At 47.4% G+C, this 23,598-nt stretch overlaps 1 protein-coding gene across 3 annotated transcripts in view; it reads left to right on the forward strand.

Moving 5' to 3' along the window:
* mdfi (MyoD family inhibitor) overlaps positions 1-23,363 on the forward strand; it is a 49,936-nt gene extending 26,573 nt beyond the window's left edge. For all 3 annotated transcript variants that reach the window (XM_065000795.1, XM_065000794.1, XM_065000789.1), the window contains 2 exons: positions 18,384-18,734; positions 18,876-23,363. In XM_065000795.1, the coding sequence (XP_064856867.1) occupies positions 18,384-18,734; positions 18,876-19,132 (608 nt within the window). In that variant the 3' untranslated portion in view covers positions 19,133-23,363. The remainder of the gene's footprint in view (positions 1-18,383; positions 18,735-18,875) is intronic.
* Positions 23,364-23,598: the final 235 nt, after the last annotated feature.

The following is a 23,598-nucleotide window of genomic DNA, read 5'->3' on the forward strand; positions in this document are numbered from 1 at the left end:
GGTAAAGTCTACACCAGCGCAAGTGACGAATACTATTTTATTTTATTTGACACACACACACACACACACACACACACACACACACACACACACACACAGAGCCTCTTCATCAGAGCAAGATCACTTTTCCTATTTATCTTAGCATGTTGTTTGGATGGCTTTGATATTTTCTTTGATATATATACTGCAACCTGTGGTTACGGACAAAGGCACCCATCTTTTCTGTAAAAGCGGAACTTTACTGTCGTCTTAAAGATGGCTTATAGAGCACTCTCAACGGCAGTTTGAGGGATTTTATATACTGTTAAAAAAGTTTAAAATAACAGCTAGCAAGACACCTTGGTTTTTTACAAACCACAGAGAAACAACTGTAGTCTGTACTAGAAACAACTCAGAATTGGGTTGTTTAAAAGATACAGCCCTCTGTTCGCTCTACCCGCAAACACATACTCCGAGTAGCTGTTTTAACAGCATCTGTCTAACTCGGAATAGGACGGTTAGGGTCCAGATGAGAGAGAGGGCAACAAGACCTGGTCCATGGAAGTTTGGGTGTGTAGATTGTGTGTCTCATGAGAACTAGAGCAGTGAAAGGGATAAGGAATGGTGAATAGAGCTGCAGTAGGTCATAACTGCTGCTGTGCTGTGGTCACACTTAGCAGGCAGAGTCTGACTGGTCAGGGAATTAAAAAGTATATATCTGACCCCCCCACGATATGGCACTGAGGGAGAGAGAGGAGGAGGAAGAGGGAGTTGGGAGAGAAGAGTGAGAAAGTGAGAAACCGAACTGAGGGGTGAGGGGGGGGGGGGGCAGACAGGACAGGAAAGAGAGGACGGGTAGAGAATGGAAGGACAGCGGTTAGAATAACACTGTGTGTGTCTGTGTCTGTGTCTGTCTCTCGGATGGCAGATCAAACCCAGCTGTCTCCCATTTGCCCAGGAATGAGTCTGCACCTCTCAGAAGCGTGTGTGTGTGTAGTCCTGCATAATTACAGCTTCATCATAGACCGCCTGGCTCCAGTAAGGACATATAAAACACGTAATCTCACATACATTTAATGCAGTGTGTGTGTCCTCACATACACAAACACTGCAGGTTTCACAGGCATACACATAGACCCTTAAACATTCCCACTGGGTTGGATTTTACTGTCTCCAGATGCACACACACACACACACACACACACACACACACACACACACACACACACATACACATACACATACACATACACACACACATACACAATGATGCTCTCACTCAGTCTGTTTGAGCCAGATGAGTAATTGTACAGTCTGTGTTCCATCCAGTGAATAGCTTGGAGACATCAGTAGATCAGGCGTAGGCAACCCTGGTCCTGGAGGGCTGCAGGCACTTTATGTTCTTCATTTAACTGACCTGGGAAACCAGGTGTGTTGAATTTAGGCATTCACTGAACCGATCAATTAGCTGTGGAGCCTAGTTGTCCATGTTTGTTTGTTATATGTGGTAGTCTTAAGCCGTGTTCACATGGGCAATTTGAAGCGACTCAAATCCCCCCAAAAATGCATATCTGATTCGAATCTGTTCTTTTTCCTGGAGTCTGAACATCCAAAAAGCACATGGGATTGTATATTGCAAACCACATTTCAAAACATCTTTGTAGCTGGTTTGAAGTCAGATACCAATCTGATTTCTGGCTATGTGACTTGTGTCTGAACTGTCAAATCTGATTTATTTGCTTTCAAGTGGTTTTTAGACTGTTAGGGCTTAACAGTTAAAAGTTTTGGGTCAGTAACCGAAAGGTCACTAGTTCGAATCCCCGAGCCAACTAGGGGAAAAATCTGTCAATGTAGCCTTGAGCAAGGCACTTAACTCTAATCGCTCCTATGAGTCGATCTGGGTAAGAGCCTCTGCTAAATGACTTAAATGTACATTTGGCATATCTAGGTGCTTGCTAGCTACTCTGAAAGTTTGACAATAACATGTGGTAACTTGTCGATTGTTTAAAGACAAATGAGTGAATGTGCTAGAAAGCAAAATGGCGACCTAACTATCTAGTTGTCTGCTGTGGCTAGCCAAAAAGGACTTGTTTTTAAAGTTGGATCATCTTATCCTTTGAGGCTTTAAAAGTGTTCTCATACTATGATTTTGTAAATTCATCCATGGCAGGTATTGTTGTCACCTTAGCCTGCTACACCACAATCAGACTACACGCACACACCCGTTGTTACTATGACAACTAGAGTAGCCATGTCAGCAAATGACTGATGTCTAAACATGCACAAATCCGATTTGGTCATTTGTAACTTGCTGTTTGGACAGTCAATATTCCAAAACGGATTTGAAAAAGAAAACTGATTTGAGCATTAAAGCCTCCAGTGTGAACCAGGCTTAAGAGCACTGTACATTGGCAACTCTACCAAAGGCCAAACAACATAGCTTCAGTCAGTAACAAAATATTGCTGTTTCAGTTGTATTCAGCAACTTGAGGACACATTCATTAACTTTAGAAGAATTCAAGTATAACGGTACATAGCTTTTTTTGTTTGTTGTATTCATAAGGGTTTTGTGAATGTGTATGTCCTTCCTTTCTCTCTCTCTCTGACCACACCTAGCAAGACCATTATCTGGGAGAGACACATATGTCCGCACATATTGTATGCACATGTGTTCACACTCTCTCGCGCACACACACACACACACACACACACACACACACACACACACACACACACACACACACACACACACACACAGTGTTATTCTAACCGCTGTCCTTCCATTCTCTACCCGTCCTCTCTTTCCTGTCCTGTCTGGTCCCCCCCCACACACACACACACACAATCACGCACACTAAATGTTTGGGTTGCACTGGTGTTGTGAGTCACACTGTCTCGACCCTGAATGAACACACACAGCCCCAAGAAATAGGTCAGATACACACTCACATACACACGCCTCTGAATGGAAATGTCAACAGAGGGAGTTAAGTGGGCTAGGTTCCGAATTGCTGCAGAACAAGTGTCTACACGCAACACGCCACATGCTACAACCAAATGAAACACCTCTCTCTACTCTCCTACATTTGAGTATTTTTGGTCTGTTTGGTGGTAACTGTGATTGTTCGGGAGTCGCTATGACTACTGTAGGGAGGTGAGTCTGGCAGAATAGTTTTTGGCAGTCTCTCTTGGGCATCTAACCATGTATGAGTGATGTTTGAGTTATCATCATAGTTGATGTACTAATAGTGTTAAACCTTTACCTGGCCTAACAGTTTATAGTCAGAAGTGTTGGATTCTGGGGGTCACTACACACCAGGGGGCCTCTCCTCTCTTCCACCTCGGTGCATGCGGGAAAGCAACCTGACAGTAACTCTTGGTTTCTGAGTTACCGCAAAATAACCTAAGAGAGGGACTGGATTTAGGGTTATGGTGAGTTGGGGCGGGTAGTATTGAAATCCTTATGAAACAGGTTTCTGTGTGTGTGTTTGGGTTGTCTGGGTCTGTGGGATGTGTGGGTCTGGGGTGTCTGGATCAGGTGTGTGTGTGTCTGGGGTGTCTGGGTCTGGGGTGTGTGTGTGTCTGGGGTGTCTGGGTCTGGGTCTGGGGTGTGTGTGTGTGTCTGGGGTCTGGGGTGTCTGGGTCTGGTGTGTCTGGGGTGTCTGGGTCTGGGGTGTCTGGGTCTGGGGTGTGTGTGTGTGTGTGTGTGTGTGTGTGTGTGTGTGTGTGTGTGTGTCTGGGGTCTGGGGTGTCTGAGTCTGGTGTGTCTGGGGTGTCTGGGTCTGGGGTGTCTGGGTCTGGGGTGTGTGTGGGTCTGGGGTGTCTGGGTCTGGGGTGTGTGTGGGTCTGGGGTGTCTGGGTCTGGGGTGTGTGTGGGTCTGGGGTGTCTGGGTCTGGAGTGTCTGGGTCTGGGGTGTCTGGGTCTGGAGAGTCTGGGTCTGGAGTGTCTAGGTCTGGGGTGTGTCTGGGTCTGGGGTGTGTGTCCCCGGGGTGTCTGGGTCTGGGGTGTGTCTGGGTCTGGGGTGTGTCTGGGTCTGGGGTGTCTGGGTCTGGGGGGGTGTCTGGGGTGTCTGGGTCTGGTGTGTCTGGGTGTCTGGGTCTGGTGTGTCTGGTGTGTCTGGGTCTGGGGTGTGTGTGGGTCTGGGTTGTCTGGGTCTGGGGTGTGTGTGGGTCTGGGGTGTCTGGGTCGGGTATGTGTGTCTGGGGTGTCTAGGTCTGGGGTGTGTGTGGGTCTGGGGTGTGTGTGGGTCTGGTATGTGTGTCTGGGTCTGGGGTGTGTGTGTGTCTGGGGTGTCTGGGTCTGGGGTGTTTGTGTCTGGGGTGTTTGTGTCTGGGATCTGGGGTGTCTGGGACTGGGGTGTCTGGGTCTGGGGTGTGTGTGTAAGTGTAGGTCTGGATCCAACATTATTCTCTCTTTTATTTGATGTCCTCCATAAAACCAGCTCCATACCCTGTGCTGCTGCCCAGCTCCATACCCTATGCTGCTGCCCAGCTCCTTACCCTGTGCTGCTGCCCAGCTCCATACCCTGTGCTGCTGCCCAGCTCCATACCCTGTGCTGCTGCCTAGCTCCATACCCTGTGCTGCTGCCCAGCTCCATACCCTGTGCTGCTGCCCAGCTCCATACCCTGTGCTGCTGCCCAGCTCCATACCCTGTGCTGCTGCCCAGCGCCATACCCTGTGCTGCTGCCCAGCTCCATACCCTGTGCTGCTGCCCAGCTCCATACCCTGTGCTGCTGCCCAGCTCCATACCCTGTGCTGCTGCCCAGCTCCATACCCTGTGCTGCTGCCCAGCTCCATACCCTGTGCTGCTGCCCAGCTCCATACCCTGTGCTGCTGCCCAGCTCCATACCCTGTGCTGCTACCCAGCTCCATACCCTGTGCTGCTGCCCAGCTCCATACCCTGTGCTGCTACCCAGCTCCATACCCTGTGCTTCTGCCCAGCTCCATACCCTGTGCTGCTGCCCAGCTCCATACCCTGTGCTGCTGCCCAGCTCCATACCCTGTGCTGCTACCACAAGAGTTAACCAACTACAGACAACATGTACAAGCCCCATCTCATCCAGACCCCTGTGCTTTCACCTGCCATACCCTGTGCCCTGCCCCTCCATCATCCCTATACCTCCCAGCTCCATCATCCCTGTGCTGCTCCCTCCATTCCCCTGTGCTCCTGCCCATCTCCCCATACCTCCCCCTTCCCTATACCTCCTTCCATACCCTATGCTGCTGCCCACCATACCCTATACCTCCTTCCATACCCTATACCTCCCACCATTCCCATACCCTTCCATCTCCCCATACCTCCCACCATTGCCCTATACCTCAGCTCCATCTCCCTATACCTCCCACCATTCCCTGTGCTCCTTCCATCTCCATACCTCCCCCATGTCCCCTGCTACCTCCCAAGAGTTAACCAACTACAGACAACATTCAAGCCCCATCTCCCACCATTCCCCTATACCTCCTTCCATCTCCCTATCCCTCCCACCATTCCCTATACCTCCTTCCATCATCCCTATACCTCCCTCCATTCCCCTATACCTCCTTCCATCTCCCCATACCTCCACCATTGCCCTATACCTCCCCATCTCCCCATACCTCCCACCATTCCCCAATACATCCCTCCATCCCCTATACCTCCCTCCTTCCATCTCCCTATACCTCCCACCATTCCCCTATACCTCCTTCCATCTCCATATACCTCCCACCATTCCCCTATACCTCCTTCCATCTCCCTATACCTCCCACCATTCCCCTATACCTCCTTCCATCTCCCCATACCTCACACCATTGCCCTATACCTCCCCCATCTCCCTATACCTCCCACCATTCCCCAATACATCCCTCCATCCCTCTATACCTCCCTCCTTCCATCTCCCTATACCTCCCTCCATTAATCCCCTATACCTCCCTCCATTAATCCCCTATACCACCCTCCATCTCCCCATATCTCACTCCATTTCCCTATACCTCCCTCCATCCCTCTATACCTCCCACCATCCCCCTATACCTCCCTCCCTCCTTCCATCTCCCTATACCTCCCTATACCTCCCTCTATCCCCTATAACTCCCTCCTTCATCTCCATTTCCCTCCTTCCATCTCCATCCCCCTGCACCTCGCTCCATCCCCCTACACCTCGCTCCATCCCCTATACCTCGCTCCATCCCCCTATACCTCCCTCCCTCCATCCCCCTATACCTCGCTCCATCCCCCTATACCTCCCTCCCTCCATCCCCCTGCACCTCCATCCATCACCCTATACCTCCCTCCCTCCATCCCCCTATACCTTCCTCATCCCCCTGTACCTCCCTCCATCCCCCTATATCTCCCTCCTTCCATCCCCCTATACCTCCCTCCATCCCCTGTACCTCCTTTCTTCCATTCCTCTATACCTCCCTCCTTCCATCCCCCTATACCTCCCTCCATCCTCTATTCCTCCTTCCTTCCATTCCCCCATACCTTCTTCCTTCCATTCCCCTATATCTCCCTCCTTCCATCCCCTGTACCTCCCTTCTTCCATTCCCCTTCTTCCATTCCCCTAGCTCTTTCTCCCTCCACCCCTATACCTCCCTCCACCCATATACCTCCCTCCACCCCTATACCTCCCTTTATCCCCCTATACCTCCCTTATCCCCCTATCCCTTCCTCCACCCCTATACCTCCCTCCACCCCTATACCTTCCTCATCCCCCTATACCTCCCTCCACCCCTATACCTCCCTTATCCCCCTATACCTCCCTTATCCCCCTATCCCTTCCTCCATCCCCCTGTACCTCCCTCCACCCCTATACCTTCCCCATCCCCCTATACCTCCCTCCACCCCTATACCTCCCTTATCCCCCTGTACCTCCCTCCACCCCCTATCCCTTCCTCATCCCCTATACCTCCCTCCACCCCCTATACCTTCCCCATCCCCCCTATACCTCCCTCCACCCCTATACCTCCCTTATCCCCCTATACCTCCCTTATCCCCCTATACCTTCCTCATCCCCTGTACCTCCCTCCACCCCCTATCCCTTCCTCATCCCCCTATACCTCCCTCCACCCCCTATACCTTCCCCATCCCCCTATACCTCCCTCCACCCCCTATACCTTCCTCATCCCCCTATACCTCCCTCCCCCTATACCTCCCTTATCCCCCTATACCTCCCTCATCCCCCTGTACCTTCCTCCACCCCCTATACCTTCCTTATCCCCCTATACCTTCCTCATCCCCCTATACCTTCCTTATCCCCCTATACCTCCCTTATCCCCCTGTACCTCCCTCCACCCCTATACCTTCCTTATCCCCCTATACCTCCCTTATCCCCATATACCTTCCTCCACCCCTATACCTTCCCCATCCCCCTATACCTTCCCCATCCCCCTATACCTCCCTCATCCCCCTATACCTTCCTCATCCCCCCGTACCTCCCTCCATCCCCCTATACCTTCCTTATCCCCTATACCTCCCTCCACCCCTATACCTTCCTCATCCCCCTATACCTCCCTCCACCCCTATACCTCCCTTATCCCCCTATACCCCCTTATCCCCCTATACCTTTCTCATCCCCTGTACCTCCCTCCACCCCTATCCCTTCCTCATCCCCTATACCTCCCTCCACCCCTATACCTTCCCCATCCCCCTATACCTTCCTCATCCCCTATACCTCCCTCCCCCCCTATACCTCCCTTATCCCCCTATACCTCCCTCATCCCCCTGTACCTTCCTCCACCCCCTATACCTTCCTTATCCCCCTATACCTTCCTCATCCCCCTATACCTTCCTTATCCCCCTATACCTCCCTTATCCCCCTATCCCTTCCTCCACCCCCTATACCTCCCTCCACCCCTATACCTTCCCCATCCCCTATACCTTCCCCATCCCCCTATACCTTCCTCATCCCCCTATACCTTCCCCATCCCCCTATACCTCCCCATCCCCCTATACCTCCCTCCACCCCCTATACCTTCCTTATCCCCTGTACCTCCCTCCACCCCTATACCTTCCCCATCCCCCTATACCTCCCTCCACCCCCTATACCTTCCCCATCCCCCTATACCTCCCTCCACCCCCTATACCTTCCCCATCCCCCTATACCTTCCCCATCTCCTATACCTTCCCCATCTCCCTATACCTTCCTCATCCCCCTATACCTCCCTTATCCCCCTATACCTTCCTCATCCCCTGTACCTCCCTCCACCCCCTATACCTTCCTTATCCCCCTATACCTCCCTTATCCCCATATACCTTCCTCCACCCCCTATACCTTCCCCATCCCCCTATACCTTCCCCATCCCCCTATACCTTCCTTATCCCCCTGTACCTTCCTCATCCCCCTGTACCTCCCTCCACCCCCTATACCTTCCTTATCCCCCTATACCTCCCTTATCCCCCTATACCTTCCTCCACCCCCTATACCTCCCTCCACCCCCTATACCTCCCTCCACCCCCTATACCTTCCTCATCCCCCTATACCTTCCCCATCCCCCTATACCTCCCTCCACCCCCTATACCTCCCTCCACCCCTATACCTTCCCCATCCCCCTATACCTTCCCCATCCCCCTATACCTCCCTCCACCCCCTATACCTTCCTCCACCCCCTATACCTTCCCCATCCCCCTATACCTTCCCCATCCCCTATACCTTCCTCATCCCCCTATACCTCCCTCATCCCCCTATACCTTCCTCATCCCCTGTACCTCCCTCCACCCCTATACCTTCCTTATCCCCTATACCTCCCTCCACCCCCTATACCTTCCTCATCCCCTATACCTCCCTCCACCCCCTATACCTTCCTTATCCCCCTATACCTCCCTCCACCCCCTATACCTTCCTCATCCCCTATACCTCCCTCCACCCCCTATACCTTCCTTATCCCCTATACCTCCCTCCACCCCCTATACCTTCCTTATCCCCCTGTACCTCCCTCCACCCCCTATACCTTCCTTATCCCCTATACCTCCCTTATCCCCTATACCTTCCTCATCCCCCTGTACCTCCCTCCACCCCCTATACCTTCCTCATCCCCCTGTACCTCCCTTCTTCCATACCCCTATACCTCTCTCCTTCCAACCCTCCTCCCGCTCCAGTTAAATGTTGGCCGTAGGTACAGCGTTCCCTCCCCCAATCCCAACCTTACTCATTAGAGAGACAATGTAAAACTGACCTAAGATCAGCATCTGCAAGCAACTGAATCCAACTCTACCTTCCTCCCTCCCTCTCATCCTCCCTTCATCCTTCCCTCCCCCTCCCATCCTCCCGCTGTTACGTCTGGTTTTCTCTGTTGATGCAGATGGGTTGTGTGTGTGTATGGGGCTCGTGCTGCGTGTGCATGTTTGTGTGTGAGTGTGTGCATACATTTGGAAGTTGTACAGTTGTATCATCAGCACCCTACAGGAACACTGTGACTAACTTTATAGACCCCCTCACTCTGCCTCAACCACATCAATAAAGAGAGAGAGAGAGTTTGTCTATGGCCGGTACACTGATTATGAAATAGGAAATAGTGGCTCTTGCTGCTACTAGATGACTATGGTTTGTGTGTGCGCGATGATGTCATGATGTAAAGGACATGTGTAGATGAAAACAGAAACGAGATTGCATTCTGCAGCCCAGATGCTCTGTCTCGCAGTGATGACATCATGCTTGTAGCATGTGTGTGGCGCTGGGCCTCTGACAAGCTGTCTGAGAACAATGTGCAGAGTGAGCTGTTAGAGTGTGTGTGCGTGCTGTTGTGTGTGTGGTGCCACATGTGTGTATGCTATTCTCTTTGGTAGTTGGGTAGTGTGTTTCTGTTTCTCTAGCACATTGATTCAATAAAGCAGCCTCATCGTTGATACACGTCATTGACACGGTCAGTGGCTTAAGCCTACGTCACAGTCCTATACAGACTGCCAGTAAAAAGCTCTGAATAAGTGAGTGTTGGTTACACTATTCTAACTCATGATAAATCCTCCTTTGGGTTCTCCTGTTTTTATGGGAGTCTTATAATAAGCTCTGTTAGTCATTTTTTTGTCAGTTCTGAGTAAGAGAAGGATGCTAGAGAGAGATGAGGGAGGAGCGGTGTGTGTTTGGGGGTTGGTAACTGGGTGAAAGGCTGTCTGACTCTTGACTGATCTTTACTTTGGGACCTTCTGTTTCCATCCAAACCTCAGTTCTTCTTCTGCTCCTACAGGTGGTCGTCACTAGTTACCACAGCCACAAAGTAAAAAACCCTGCCTATTTATAGTTTCTCTTCTTAAAATCGGATTTTAACTTTAACCCTAACCTTAACTACACTGCTAACCATATGACTAATTCGAATAAAAGAATAATAAAAAGTAACCATTTTTTTTCACGAATATTTACGATATAGACAATTTAGACTTTGTGGCTGTGGTAACTAGTGACAACGCTGTTACACTGTCCCCCATCACCACCACTCTCACTGTTAGTCAGAGTCCAGTGCTCTGTCAGACCCCTCAGTCACACTCCCTCACTCACTTTCTCTGGCAACACAATGAAACACGGAGATGGGATTCATGACTCAATTTGTACAACTTCAGTCAGAAAACACTCCATACAGACAATAGCAATATTTTGTGAACTATTTTGTTTTTAGCTTTGTAAGGCGTACAATCCCGCACACACAATACTGCCATGGAAAGGCTGAGTTGGCAGCTTGGTGAGGTACGTATGTTGCTGGGATCATTAAAGGGGATGTGAACTGGGTTAGCGTGTTGCCGGTGTGAAATGTAACAAGATCGTGACACAGTGCCTTTAATTACACACCAGTCTGTGAGGAATCTCTCCTCTTCCTCATCCTCCTCTTTCTCCTGGAGGCGTCGGACCTGAAGGTGATACACACACACACGCGCGCGCGCGCGCGCACACACACACACACACAGACACACACACACAAAGGGCCTGGAAAGAGTACATCATTTCTGTTGAAGGAGACCATTTGTCACCGACAGTGAACCCCAACTTAACCTCTGACCCATTCTTTCTCCTTCCTTCTCTCCTCTGTGTTAACTTTCATGTTTCCCCTTCCCACTCTCCTCTGTGTTAACTTTCATGTTCCCCTTCCCACTCTCCTCTGTGTTAACTTTCATGTTTCCCCTTCCCACTCTCCTCTGTGTTAACTTTCATGTTCCCCTTCCCACTCTCCTCTGTGTTAACTTTCATGTTTTCCCTTCCCACTCTCCTCTGTGTTAACTTTCATGTTCCCCTTCCCACTCTCCTCTGTGTTAACTTTCATGGTTTCCCTTTCCTTCTCTCCTCTGTGTTAACTTTCATGTTTCCCTTTCCTTCTCTCCTCTCTCCCACTTCCTTAATTCCCTGTTTTTACCACAATCTCCCAGTTAAGTAGAGCTTTTATCCTAAATCACTGTTCATCCTGCCTCCATCAGCCTTCGTTTCCCACTCACAACACTCTACTTAGGGAAATAGGCTGCACTTCTTTCAGAATTCCACCCTTTAGGAATACCACACTTTGCTATTCCAAGATTAGATTGCCCATCCCTATGGATTGTGATTGAAATGAGCTGAATCAGACATTGGTTTATGGGGTCACATTGTTTTTGGTGACAGAGGTGAATAAGGTGACAGTGGAAGGACAAGGTGACAGTACCTACCATTGTAAAGCCCTAAATTGTCATTAGCTGTGATCCCTGGTCAAGGTGCTAGGTGTCACTCAGGTGTTGCCGTTTTAAATGTAGGAAGGGAGCACAATGGCCCGGAAAAGCTGACCATGACTCCATTTTGTTGCTCCCAGCCGATAGACAGAAACTAAAACAGGAAGCTCCTGCGCTCAGGTCTGTCCAACGCTGGTCCGACCAATCGGATTCCACGCTTCAAGATTGCTCCGATCACGTGTACTGGGATATGTTCCGCATTGCGTCGAACAACAACATTGATGAATATGCTGATTCGGTGAGCAGGTTTATTAGCAAGTGCATCAGCGATGTCATACCCACAGTGTCTATTAAAACATTCCCCAACCAGAAACCGTGGATTGATGGCAGCATTCGCGCAAAACTGAAAATGCGAACCACTGCTTTTAATCAGGGAAAGGTGACCGGAAACATGACCGAGTACAAACAGTGTAGCTATTCCCTCCGCAAGGCAATCAAACAAGCTAAGCGTCAGTATAGAGAAAAAGTAGAGACGCAATTCAACGACTCAGACACGAGAGGTATGTGGCAGGGTCTACAGTCAATCACGGACTATAAAAGGAAAACCAGCCCCGTCGCAGACCAGGATGTCTTGCTCCCAGACAGACTAAACAACTTCTTTGCTCGCTTTGAGAACAATACAGTGCCAATGACACGGCACACTACCAAAACCTGAGGGCTCTCCTTCACTGCAGCCGACGTGAGTAAAACATTTAAATGTGTCAACCCTCGGAAGGCTGCAGGCCCAGACGGCATCCCAGCCACGTCCTCAGAGCATGCGCAGACCAGCTGGCTGGTGTGTTTACAGACATATTCAGATAATCGTGGACTTCAGGAAACAGCAGAGGGAGCACCCCCCTATCCACATCGACAGGACAGCAGTGGAGAGGGTAGAAAGTTTTAAGTTCCTTGGCGTACACATCATGGACAAACTGAAATGGTCCACCCACACAGATAGTGTGGTGAAGAAGGCGCAGCAGCACCTCTTCAACCTCAGGAGGCTGAAGAAATTTGGCTTGTCACCAAAAGAACTCACACACTTTTACAGATGCACAATCAAAGAGCATCCTGTCGGGCTGTATCACCGCCTGGTACGGCAACTACTCTGCTCATAACCATAAGGCTCTCCAGCGGGTAGTGAGGTCTGCACAACGCACCACCGGGGGAAAACTACCTGCCCTCCAGGACACCTACACCACCCGATGTCACAGGAAGGCCAAAAAGATCATCAAGGACAACAACCACCCGAGCCACTGCCTGTTCTCCCCGCTATCATCCAGAAGGCGAGGTCAGTACAGGTGCATCAAAGCAGGGACAGAGAGACTGAAAAACAGCTTCTATCTCAAGGCCATCAGACTGTTAAACAGCCATCACTAACATTGAGTGGCTGCTGCCAACATACTGACTCAACTCCAGCCACTTTAATAATGGTAAAATTGATGTAATAAATGTATCACTAGCCACTTTAAACAATGCCACTTCATATAATGTTTACATACCCTACATTACTCATCTCATATGTATATACTGTACTCTATACCATCTACTGCATCTTGCCTATGCCGTTCTATACCATCACTCATTCATATATTTTTTTATGTACATATTCTTATTCACTCCTTTATACTTGTGTGTATAAGGTAGTTGTTGTGAAATTGTTAGGTTAGATTACTCGTTGGATATTACTGCATTGTCGGAACCAGAAGCACAAGCATTTCGCAACACTCGCATTAACATCTGCTAACCATGTGTATGTGACAAATAAAAATGTGATTTGATTTGAACCTCACAGCGCTGATCTAGTTCAGATGGCCTGGTCTGAGCAGCTTAGCTGGCACAAACAGCACTCTGTTTACTGTCTACTGCTCAGACTGCTGAGTCACTGACGGAGGGAGGGAGCGAGGGCAAGGGGAAGGAGAGGAAAAGGGAGGAAAGAGAGAGGTAGGAGAGGAAGAGGGGAGGAGGGAGGTTGGAAAGATAGAGGGGTGCAGTGATCAGCAGTAATCATAGCCTTTCGCTAGAGGCCAGTGTCTTGGGAGGAGGCTGACGGAAGGAGAGATGATGGGGAGGGAGTGGGAGGAGAGCGATTTAGAGAGAGGGGGAGGAGGTGAGAAGAGAGGTTGGCTGTCTGTAGGGTAATGGGAGGTGAGCGGATGGAGGAATTTAGAGAGAGAGAAGGTAGGGGGGGGTGAGCTGTCAGCAGACTGTGAGTCACACTCTCTCAAGCCAGACATACCACACTCCCATCGCTACAGGCAACAGGCTGGGCCTACACTGGGCCTTTCACTCTCTCAGCTCTCTCTCTCTCAGCTGTCTCTCAGCTCTCTCTCTCTCTCAGCTGTCTCTTTCTCTCAGCTGTCTCTCAGCTCTCTCTCTCAGCTGTCTCTCTCTCTCAGCTGTCTCTCAGCTCTCTTTCAACTATCTCTCGCTCTCAGCTCTCTCTCTCTCTCTCTCTCTCTCAGCTGACTCTCAGTTGTCTCCCTCAGCTCTCTCAGCTCTCAATTCAATTCAATTTGCTTTATTGGCATGACATAACCATGTACAGTGGGGCAAAAAAGTATTTAGTCAGCCACCAATTGTGCAAGTTCTCCCACTTACAAATATTAGAGGCCTGTAATTGTCATCATAGGTACACTTCAACTATGACAGACAAAATGAGAAGAAAGAAATCCAGAAAATCACATTGTAGGATTTTTAATGAATTTATTTGCAAATTATGGTGGAAAATAAGTATTTGGTCACTTACAAACAAGCAAGATTTCTGGCTCTCACAGACCTGTAACTTCTTCTTTAAGAGGCTCCTCTGTCCTCCACTCATTACCTGTATTAATGGCACCTGTTTGAACTTGTTATCAGTATAAAAGACACCTGTCCACAACCTCAAACAGTCACACTCCAAACTCCACTATGGCTAAGACCAAAGAGCTGTCAAAGGACACCAGAAACAAAATTGTAGACCTGCACCAGGCTGGGAAGACTGAATCTGCAATTGCTAGAGAGCATTTGGATGATCCAGAAGAAGATTGAGAGAATGTCATATGGTCAGATGAAACCAAAATATAACTTTTTTGTAAAAACTCAACTCGTCGTGTTTGGAGGACAAAGAATGCTGAGTTGCATCCAAAGAACACCATGCCTACTGTGAAGCATGGGGGTGGAAACATCATGCTTTGGGGCTGTTTTTCTGCAAAGGGACCAGGACGACTGATCCGTGTAAAGGAAAGAATGAATGGGGCCATCGTGAGATTTTGAGTGAAAACCTCCTTCCCATCAGCAAGGGCATTGAAGATGAAACGTGGCTGGGTCTTTCAGCATGACAATGATCCCAAACACACCGCCCGGGCAACGAAGGAGTGGCTTCGTAAGAAGCATTTCAAGGTCCTGGAGTGGCCTAGCCAGTCTCCAGATCTCAACCCCATAGAAAATCTTTGGAGGGAGTTGAAAGTCTGTGTTGTCCAGCAACAGCCCCAAAACATCACTGCTCTAGAGGAGATCTGCATGGAGGAATGGGCCAAAATACCAGCAACAGTGTGTGAAAACCGTGTGAAGACTTACAGAAAACTTTTGACCTCTGTCATTGCCAACAAAGGGTATATAACAAACTATTGAGAAACTTTTGTTTCATTTAAAAATTCTACAATGTGATTTTCTGGATTTTTTCCCCCTCATTTTGTCTGTCATAGTGGAAGTGTCCATATGATGAAAATTACAGGCCTCTCTCATCTTTTTAAGTGGGAGAACTTGCACAATTGGTGGCTGACTAAATACTTTTTTGCCCCACTGTACATATTGCCAAAGCTTATAAAAATGAGAATCAAAATTGTCAACGGAACAACAGTAACAACAATAACCAAGTGTCAAAATAACCATACATTCAACAATAATAAATAATAATAATAACTCAACTGTCTCTCTCTCTCAGCTGTCTCTCAGCTCTCTCTCAGCTCTCGCTGTCAGCTGTCTGTCAGCTGTCTCTCTCTCTCAGCTGTCTCTCAGCTCTCTCTCAGCTCTCGCTGTCAGCTGTCTGTCAGCTGTCTCTCTCTCTCAGCTCTCTCTCAGCTCTCTCTCAGCTCTCGCTGTCAGCTGTCTCTCTCTCTCCTACATTTTCAGGTCTAGGCTGTTCCTACACATTCAGTCCTATGCTGCTCCTACACTTTCAGTCCTATGCTGGTCCTACACTTTCAGGCCCATGCTGGTCCTACACTTTCAGGCCCATGCTGGTCCTACACTTTCAGGCCTATGCTGGTCCTACACTTTCAGGCCTATGCTGGTCCTACACTTTCAGGCCTAGGCTGGTGCTACACTTTCAGGTCTAGGCTGGTCCTACACTTTCAGGCCTAGGCTGGTCCTACACTTTCAGGCCTAGGCTGGTCCTACACTTTCAGGCCTAGGCTGGTCCTACACTTTCAGGTCTAGGCTGGTCCACTTTCAGGCCTATGCTGGTCCTACACTTTCAGTCCTATGCTGGTCCTACACTTTCAGGCCTAGGCTGGTCCAACACTTTTGCACAGTAAAATATCTCCTCTCCTCACTCTCACCCCCCCTTCTCCCTCTCTCTGCTCTTCCTTCCCCTCTCTTCTCCTTCAGTCTGTGGTGTGCTAGTCTCATCATATTAAGCCACAGTCATTTAGCTGTTTATTTGTTCTTATTTTTAACTATGAACTGCTGAATCATTGTGTTTCTGTGGCACGCCCTTACATCACTCCTGACCCAAAATAGACGAGAGCCAAAGCTAAGGAGTGTATATCCGTAGAGCAGATCTCTCTCACCCTCCCTCACACACACTCTCCTCTGCATCTCTATCTCACAAACACCCCCTCTCTCACTCTCTCACTCTCTCAGTGTGTGTGTGTGTGTGTGTGTGTGTGTGTGTGTGTGTGTGCGCATTTGTGCGTTCGTATGTGTACGCAGTCATGACTTCTCTGAAACTCAGTTTGTCTGTCTTTCTGTCTGCCAGATGCCCATGCAACCAGCCTTTTTGCACACACACACACACACACACACACACACACACACACACACACACACACACACACACACACACACACACACACACTCCAAACCGACTGACACACACATGCAAAGGGAGAAGGGTGAATGAACTCTCATACCACTCTAAATAATATCCAGATATTTGACTCTGTTCACTGTGATGTTACTCCTCTCTCCATTTCCAACAATATATATTTTTTAAATCCAATGGAATTCAGAAAAACAAACAATATTGTGTTCCTGCTGATGTTGTCTTTACCAACCAAAGGAATGCACTGTTAACCAGACATGTACCACATAGAGAATGACTACAGTAGCAGAGAGATGTGGGGTAAAAGCCTGGCATCGCTCTGTGTGGTTTCACTAAAACTGACTATGATTAGGGTTGGTGGTTGCAATTGTGGCTCTGTAATTGTGCGTGTGCGTTCTCTCTCTTCTCTCGACAAAACCAAACCCTTATACTGTATTGTACTGCAATTTTGGAAATATGAGTGGTTAAATTGAGAGACCGGGGGAAAGAGAGAGGCTGAGACAAAAAGAGAGGGAAAAGGGTAAGAAAGGAGATAATGCAGCCGAGCAGGTATTGACTTTTGCCATTCTTTAGAAGAGAAAGATATGTTTCCCTGTGACTGCTGCCCCCCTCCTCACTGCCAGACATCTGGAGTGTGGTTAAAAAATGCTGAATCACACTCGATTGGTGGTGTGAACCCGGCCAGGCCAATCACATCAGTCATAGCATGGTTATCTGTCTCTGAACGATTATCTAATGTTGTTTCACTGCATCTCAGCCCCCGGTATGTGTGTGTCTGTGAGTGTTTCTCTCAGGACATCCTGTAGTGGTATTCTACCCTGGGATGTTACACCTCTCTCCATCTGTGTGTTCAGGTCTAGAAAATATTTAGGGCCTCGATAGGATGGTATTAAATATTATCATAATATATCAAAACCATGGTTCCATTTTAGCCCTCTCTCTTTTTCAGGGCCTCTGTTTGGTTTGGCAGAGGAGGTCTGCTTTTCACCACGTTGTTCTTTCTCTCAGTGTAATTAGTATTTTGTGGTGCTCAGAGTAAAATATGTTGGCCAGCCAAGATCAACCCTGGTCTGACTTAGAGGAGGAACAGTACAGGGTTTGTAGGCTGTAAACACCCTGGTCCTGGGCTGAGGCTGTCTGAGTGTGTGTGCGTGTGCGTGCGTATATATATGCGTAAATGTGTGTAGCCTACATTTCATACTGTGAAGAGAGAGAACCAGGCCATTTCAGCCTCTGTCCACATAAATCAAAGACTTAAAACTAGCAACCAGATACGCATCATAGTCACGAGTTACATATCAATGTATGGTGCACCTAGCAATGTGCAGCTGGCGTTAGTAGACCATGAAGCACCAATTGTCCTTGGTAAATTATTTTAATAGATTCTTGAGTTTGTCAAACTGGATTGAGTTGGCCCAAGTTTAGGCCTATTTCTTAAGGGGATTATCTGAAAGTTTCTCCCACCAACTTGTGTTTCAGCCCTGGCAGTGAGAGGGAAGGACAGGGCGGAGAGGAGGGGAGGAGAAGAGAGGAGAAAAAGAGGCGAGGAGGAGCGTAGAGTGTCTGGGGTTTGTTGTGTAAGCGTCTAGATGAGCAGGGTCAGAAGTCAGCACAGTACACATGGCCCTTCCCAGGAAGCGTTGGGGCATGCTGTATCAATGACTACGTTTCCCATGTGTCCCACAGTTACAATGAAAGCAACTATTGTAATTATTTTTCTTATTTTTCTTTGTTCCTGTCCTCAGGTCAACCCCAGACACGATCTACCCCCATACATCCCACCCAGCCTTGCCTAACCCAGCCCACCAGCCAGCTACGCAACGGAGCCAAGCCCCACACACACACCCCGCACTGCATACACATGGCCAACACACATGCGTCTCACCCCAATGGAGTGAGGAACGGAGGGCCTCATGATCGGCCGGCCCCCAACTCCCTACCCAGGGTGGCCTCTTCCTCCTCCTCGTGTTCCTCATCTGGGATGAAGAACCCTAAGAAGCTCCAGTCCAACCCCTCCATCACCTCTCAGAGCAGCAAGAGGAGCAAGAGCTCCTCCAAGAGCAACAGCTCCCAGATACCTATAGAGGCACAGGATGGTGAGAAGCTACCTACTTCTGTCCATCTCACTGTAGTACCCCTCCTCTCTCTCTTCCATCTCTCCCTCTTCTCAAAACACTATGCATTGTAATCAAGTAGCAGGTCAAATAAAGATGAATAACTCTCCTTGTCTCCCCCAGACTGTTGTGTTCACTGTATCCTGGCCTGTCTGTTCTGTGAGTTCCTGACTCTGTGTAACATCGTGTTGGACTGTGCCACCTGTGGTTCGTGTGCGGGGGACGACTCGGCGTGTTTCTGCTGCTGCTGTGCCTCCGAGGAGTGCGGCGACTGTGAGCTGCCGTGTGACATGGACTGTGGGATCATCGACGCGTGCTGCGAGTCTGCAGACTGCCTGGAGATCTGTATGGAGTGCTGTGGCCTCTGTTTCTCCTCCTGAGCCTTTCAAACTACACAGGGTGATAAATATATATATACATATATATATATATATATATATATATATCTCACACACTGACACAGCTCAGGCTCAGTCAGAGATACTGTATATAATGACAAGATGGTCTTGTCTCCAACCTAACAATGGGAGTCATTGTCCCAAAGGCAGGCAGTCTGCTTATCGGTCTGCTTATCGCTTCACCTCTTTCTCTCTGGCTCAGTAGAGAGGGCAGTGGAGGGGCGGATCATTGGTCAATGTAAGGACATATCATTGGCTTTGACCAAGGTAGAGCGCTGACATTGTTCAATGTTGTGGACAATCCGTTGGAATTGACAATCAAAGGACAGGGACTACTCTTTGGCTTCTCCTGCTCACCTCCTCTGTGTTGCTTGTCGGTTTACTATATCTCTCATTGTTATGCAGATGTTTTGCTTAGACCAATATGGGATTTTTGGGTCTGATAACGATAGGAGGGAGGCAAAGTCACTGATTTACTGATATATCACCCAATATATTGTTTTTAGAGGTGAATAACATACTTTTTTTTACACAAATTGTACTCCAAAGGATTAACGGATACTCTAAATTATAATTTCTTAACAAAATATTAAAATAAACAATATTTAAGATATCCACGAAAAAGCAACTATATCCTCTATAAATACAACAGTAAAACTTGTTTAGTGTCCCTTCATAGACAAATCTTTTAAGTTGTCCCTATCTATGGCAGTGGATAAGAAGGATGCAAAAGTGCTTGTGTTAAACCACCACAAGGTTGAATGAATTAAACTTAGTCTCAAAGTAAATCTGAAACGGCATTGTTCACAAATAAGCATTGAAATGCAGTAACATGCTGTTCCTAATCTCACCGCTAGGTGTCAGCGTCAGCATTTGTCTTGAGTAGATTTACCAGCGTCTACAACAGTCAGAGGTCATGTAAACAAACACTTTATGGCAACCTTGCAATGAGAGTAGGATATGACAAGCACAAGCTAGCTGTTCATTACGACAATGTTTTCTTACAGAAACCATATCTACATCACTGTTATTCAATACGAATATATTGGCTGTAATTTTCAACTGCAAATGGCTTGCGCTGATAACTAAAAACATTTATGCAGGCAAATGATTGCCGCACTTGTTTTAAGTCACACGTTCTCATTTAGCTAGCTAGCTAGAGTTATCTCATCATGAACGCAAGCACATGACCTGCTTTTTGCAGATTGCATATTTCGGAAAACAAACTAAATAAGCCCACTGGCTAATATAATAGGCCCAGACAGTAACAGTGTTCTTTTTGAATCAAGAACGATTGTTCACTTTGGCGCCCGTTCAGTGTTGCACATAAGTAGCATAGATTGCTAGCTAGCAAAGTGAGCTACGTTGCTGGCTAGATAGCTGAGCTTACGTTAACTAAGTGAGAATGTGATGAGGACAGGGCTGCTTGCTTGGTGAAGTGTACTTTTGATTATATACTTATTCAAATACGTTGGCTGTGGCAAGCTACTCACAGTCTAACCACCATGCCTACTCTCACGTTGTGACCTAGGCCTGAATGATGTTCAATGAGCAGCTCATAGAGCGCCCTCTTCAGGCAACCATTGACCATTAAAAAAGTGACCATAAATGAGCAGACGTATTTGTTTATTCTATGTATATAATGTAACGAGGGAGCAGGTCTCGAACCCACGACCCTCGACTGTGCCGCAAAAGCATGCTCAAGCGGCAGAGTCGATTTCCGCGCTTATAAACCCAGGATCGTTACAATAATATCTATGCTTTATCTGTAGAATAAATACCGGTACAAATCTTTCTGCTAAAGGCTAATATCGGTCAACTGATTTATCAGTCGGGCTCTAGTCTTTCTACTGAACGGTCGCTGTGCTCCAGCGATGGTTCTGGACAGCTTCTCTCTCTGGACTGTTCCTTTGGACTCTGTGAGCCATCTCTTATTACAGCAGAACACCCTGTGTCTCCAAAGGCTCAGCAGCACAATGACTGGCTCTCCATGCATGAGAATGACCTTGAAGGCAAATGAGAAAATGGCCCCATTTAACAGGATTTTTGTGTTTCAGTAGATAAGACTGCAGAGTAATGGGAAAATGGTCGCTCAAATCTGAGCAGCACTCTAGTTTGTCCTTGGCAAGGTTAAAGTCTTCCAGTTTTAGTGCTAACCGTTTCTTTCTCGACGTGCACAGTCCATGTGGAGGGTCTGTCTACCGCGGTTGTCCTGTCAGAGTTGCTGGGACTGGGAGTAGGGGGCTCAGCTACAAACCAATGGAAATGGGCCAACAATGCTACAGACATTTTGTTCCATAGCCCATTATTAGCACATCTAATTCAGCTAATCAACATATAGATTTTTAGTTGATGATTTGAATCAGGTGGGTTGGTGCTGGGCTGAATGAAAGTCTGCACACCCTTTGACTCTCGAAGATCAGGAGTGAAGAAAACTGGTCACTACAGTAGAGTCCCGTGTTTGTCCATGACCCGTATGCGTGTTGTAGACAGACCTAGCAAAGGACACATCCTCCATCTTACTCAAACATGTGAAAGGAGAGCTCTTTCTCTTAGGGCTTTCCTCTTTCTGCGATTTTATTTTGAATCTTAACCATACTGTCTGGATATTTTGAATGATTTCCATGTTGTAAACAGATTTCAGACCTAACAGGTAGACTGGAAGAGATCATTCAAACTCTCAATGCCTTTACCTGATATCTGTCATTCTCATGTACTGTACTGTATTTGAACGGAAGGCCTCCACTTTACTCCAGGCCTGGATTGTCTCTCCTCACTACAAAAATGATATTAATCCATCTTATTTTATGTCAATTTTTTTTTCTCTTCCAGTATGAAAATGACATTTCTATGTTATCAGTTCCAACCTCTCTCCCTGTAAAGCAGTAGTTCTTCAAAATGTTATTTTATTCCCAGACATAAGATATCTGGGGATATTTTGCTAACTAATTTGAATGGTACGTAGATTAGTTGTATAGAATAGGTTCTGCAAACACTACAACACACACCCCTTTCTGCCCAGCAACTCATATGCAATTTGGACTAAATCATGTGTTTATATTGAATATCCTGTGGCTCCTGATTGCTCTGATCTGGCACTGTGTGGATCCTCGCATGACTGTGTGAGTTTTCTCATACCAAAGAAAATAGTTTTTGTAGCTTAGCCTCTGCCAAGTCTCCAACATCCGGATGTTCTGGTTTTCAGGGAAAATGGAAATAGAGCCTCTGATGCTATTCCATTTTTGGACGTTAACAAGACGACTTTCCATCTTAACTCCTCCTCCACATTTACTGGATTGGTTGAACATTGCAGAAGATCAACTTTTTTTCTTCTCATCAAGACCAATATGTAGGGGATCTAGTTTCAGGCGTATATTTTACTCCTGCTACGTCAGGTTTGTTTTGTGATACATCTTTATCTATGGATCCTATATTCTGTACAAGGTTTTCAGCTTGGTTTTAGGGTATAATTTGGCTTATCAAACCAGCCTCTTGCCTTTATTGATTCCAAGGGCTTGCAGACGTGTTTTACTGGGTGCACCTGCTAATGAAAGATATTCCTTACTTGGAATACTAGCAATCTCTCATAAGAGGGATATCTATCTGTACTGTACCTCTACACGGGGCCTGAGGTCAAATTGAATAGTTGCATTAAGATTTTATCCCTGATTATGAATTATGTAGAGAGAGATGTGTTGTGATATTGTACATCCAATCAATGTTTGGTAAAGCCCTGGAAATATGCCTAGCCCTAACTATGTAGGGAGTTTTCATGGAATCTTTTTAAAATCAGAAGTGTGAATTTGAGAGATAGATGAAGCCATAATGATATTCGTTGTCTTGGATGCACTCTGAATCAAACAGGAACACTAGCTAATCTAGTCAAGTCGTAGTGTTTATACTCAAATAGTTAGGAGACAACTGGAAAATAAATCAACTTGATAATGCCCAGATGAACGATGACTTTCTGCGTTCCCTAACAGTGCAAGGTACCTTTCCAGTGCAATCTCTCATTTGAGTTTTTAATTATTATTATAATATATATATATTTTTTTTTTTACATTTTATCAAATGTGCCTTCAAACATCTCATGGAAATAAACTGTAATGTTAGCCTGCTCTGGTGAAAGCAGTCAATTCAAGCATTATGTCCAATACATGTGTGTAGTGTTTACCCAGTGCTGTGTGTAATAAAATGACTGTGTAAGAAGTGACCCGTGGTGCCTATTCCTTTTATCAGGTATGGCTGCCCTCTATGTAGCTACTATTATGTCCAACAAGCTCATCCAAAGTAACAAAGACTACTTGTATCTGTTTATCTCTGATTGACATTGTGAGGTGTACACAGAGCATACGGCCTAGATGGACTCTTTGATGTTGTTGATGGGCAGTGAAGGCTCTCAGTGCTTAAATAGCTCTGCTCTGAACAGACTGAAGTCTCCTTAAAAC

Source organism: Oncorhynchus nerka, linkage group LG2 (assembly GCF_034236695.1).
Source record: "Oncorhynchus nerka isolate Pitt River linkage group LG2, Oner_Uvic_2.0, whole genome shotgun sequence".
NCBI classification, from domain to species: Eukaryota; Metazoa; Chordata; class Actinopteri; order Salmoniformes; family Salmonidae; genus Oncorhynchus; species Oncorhynchus nerka.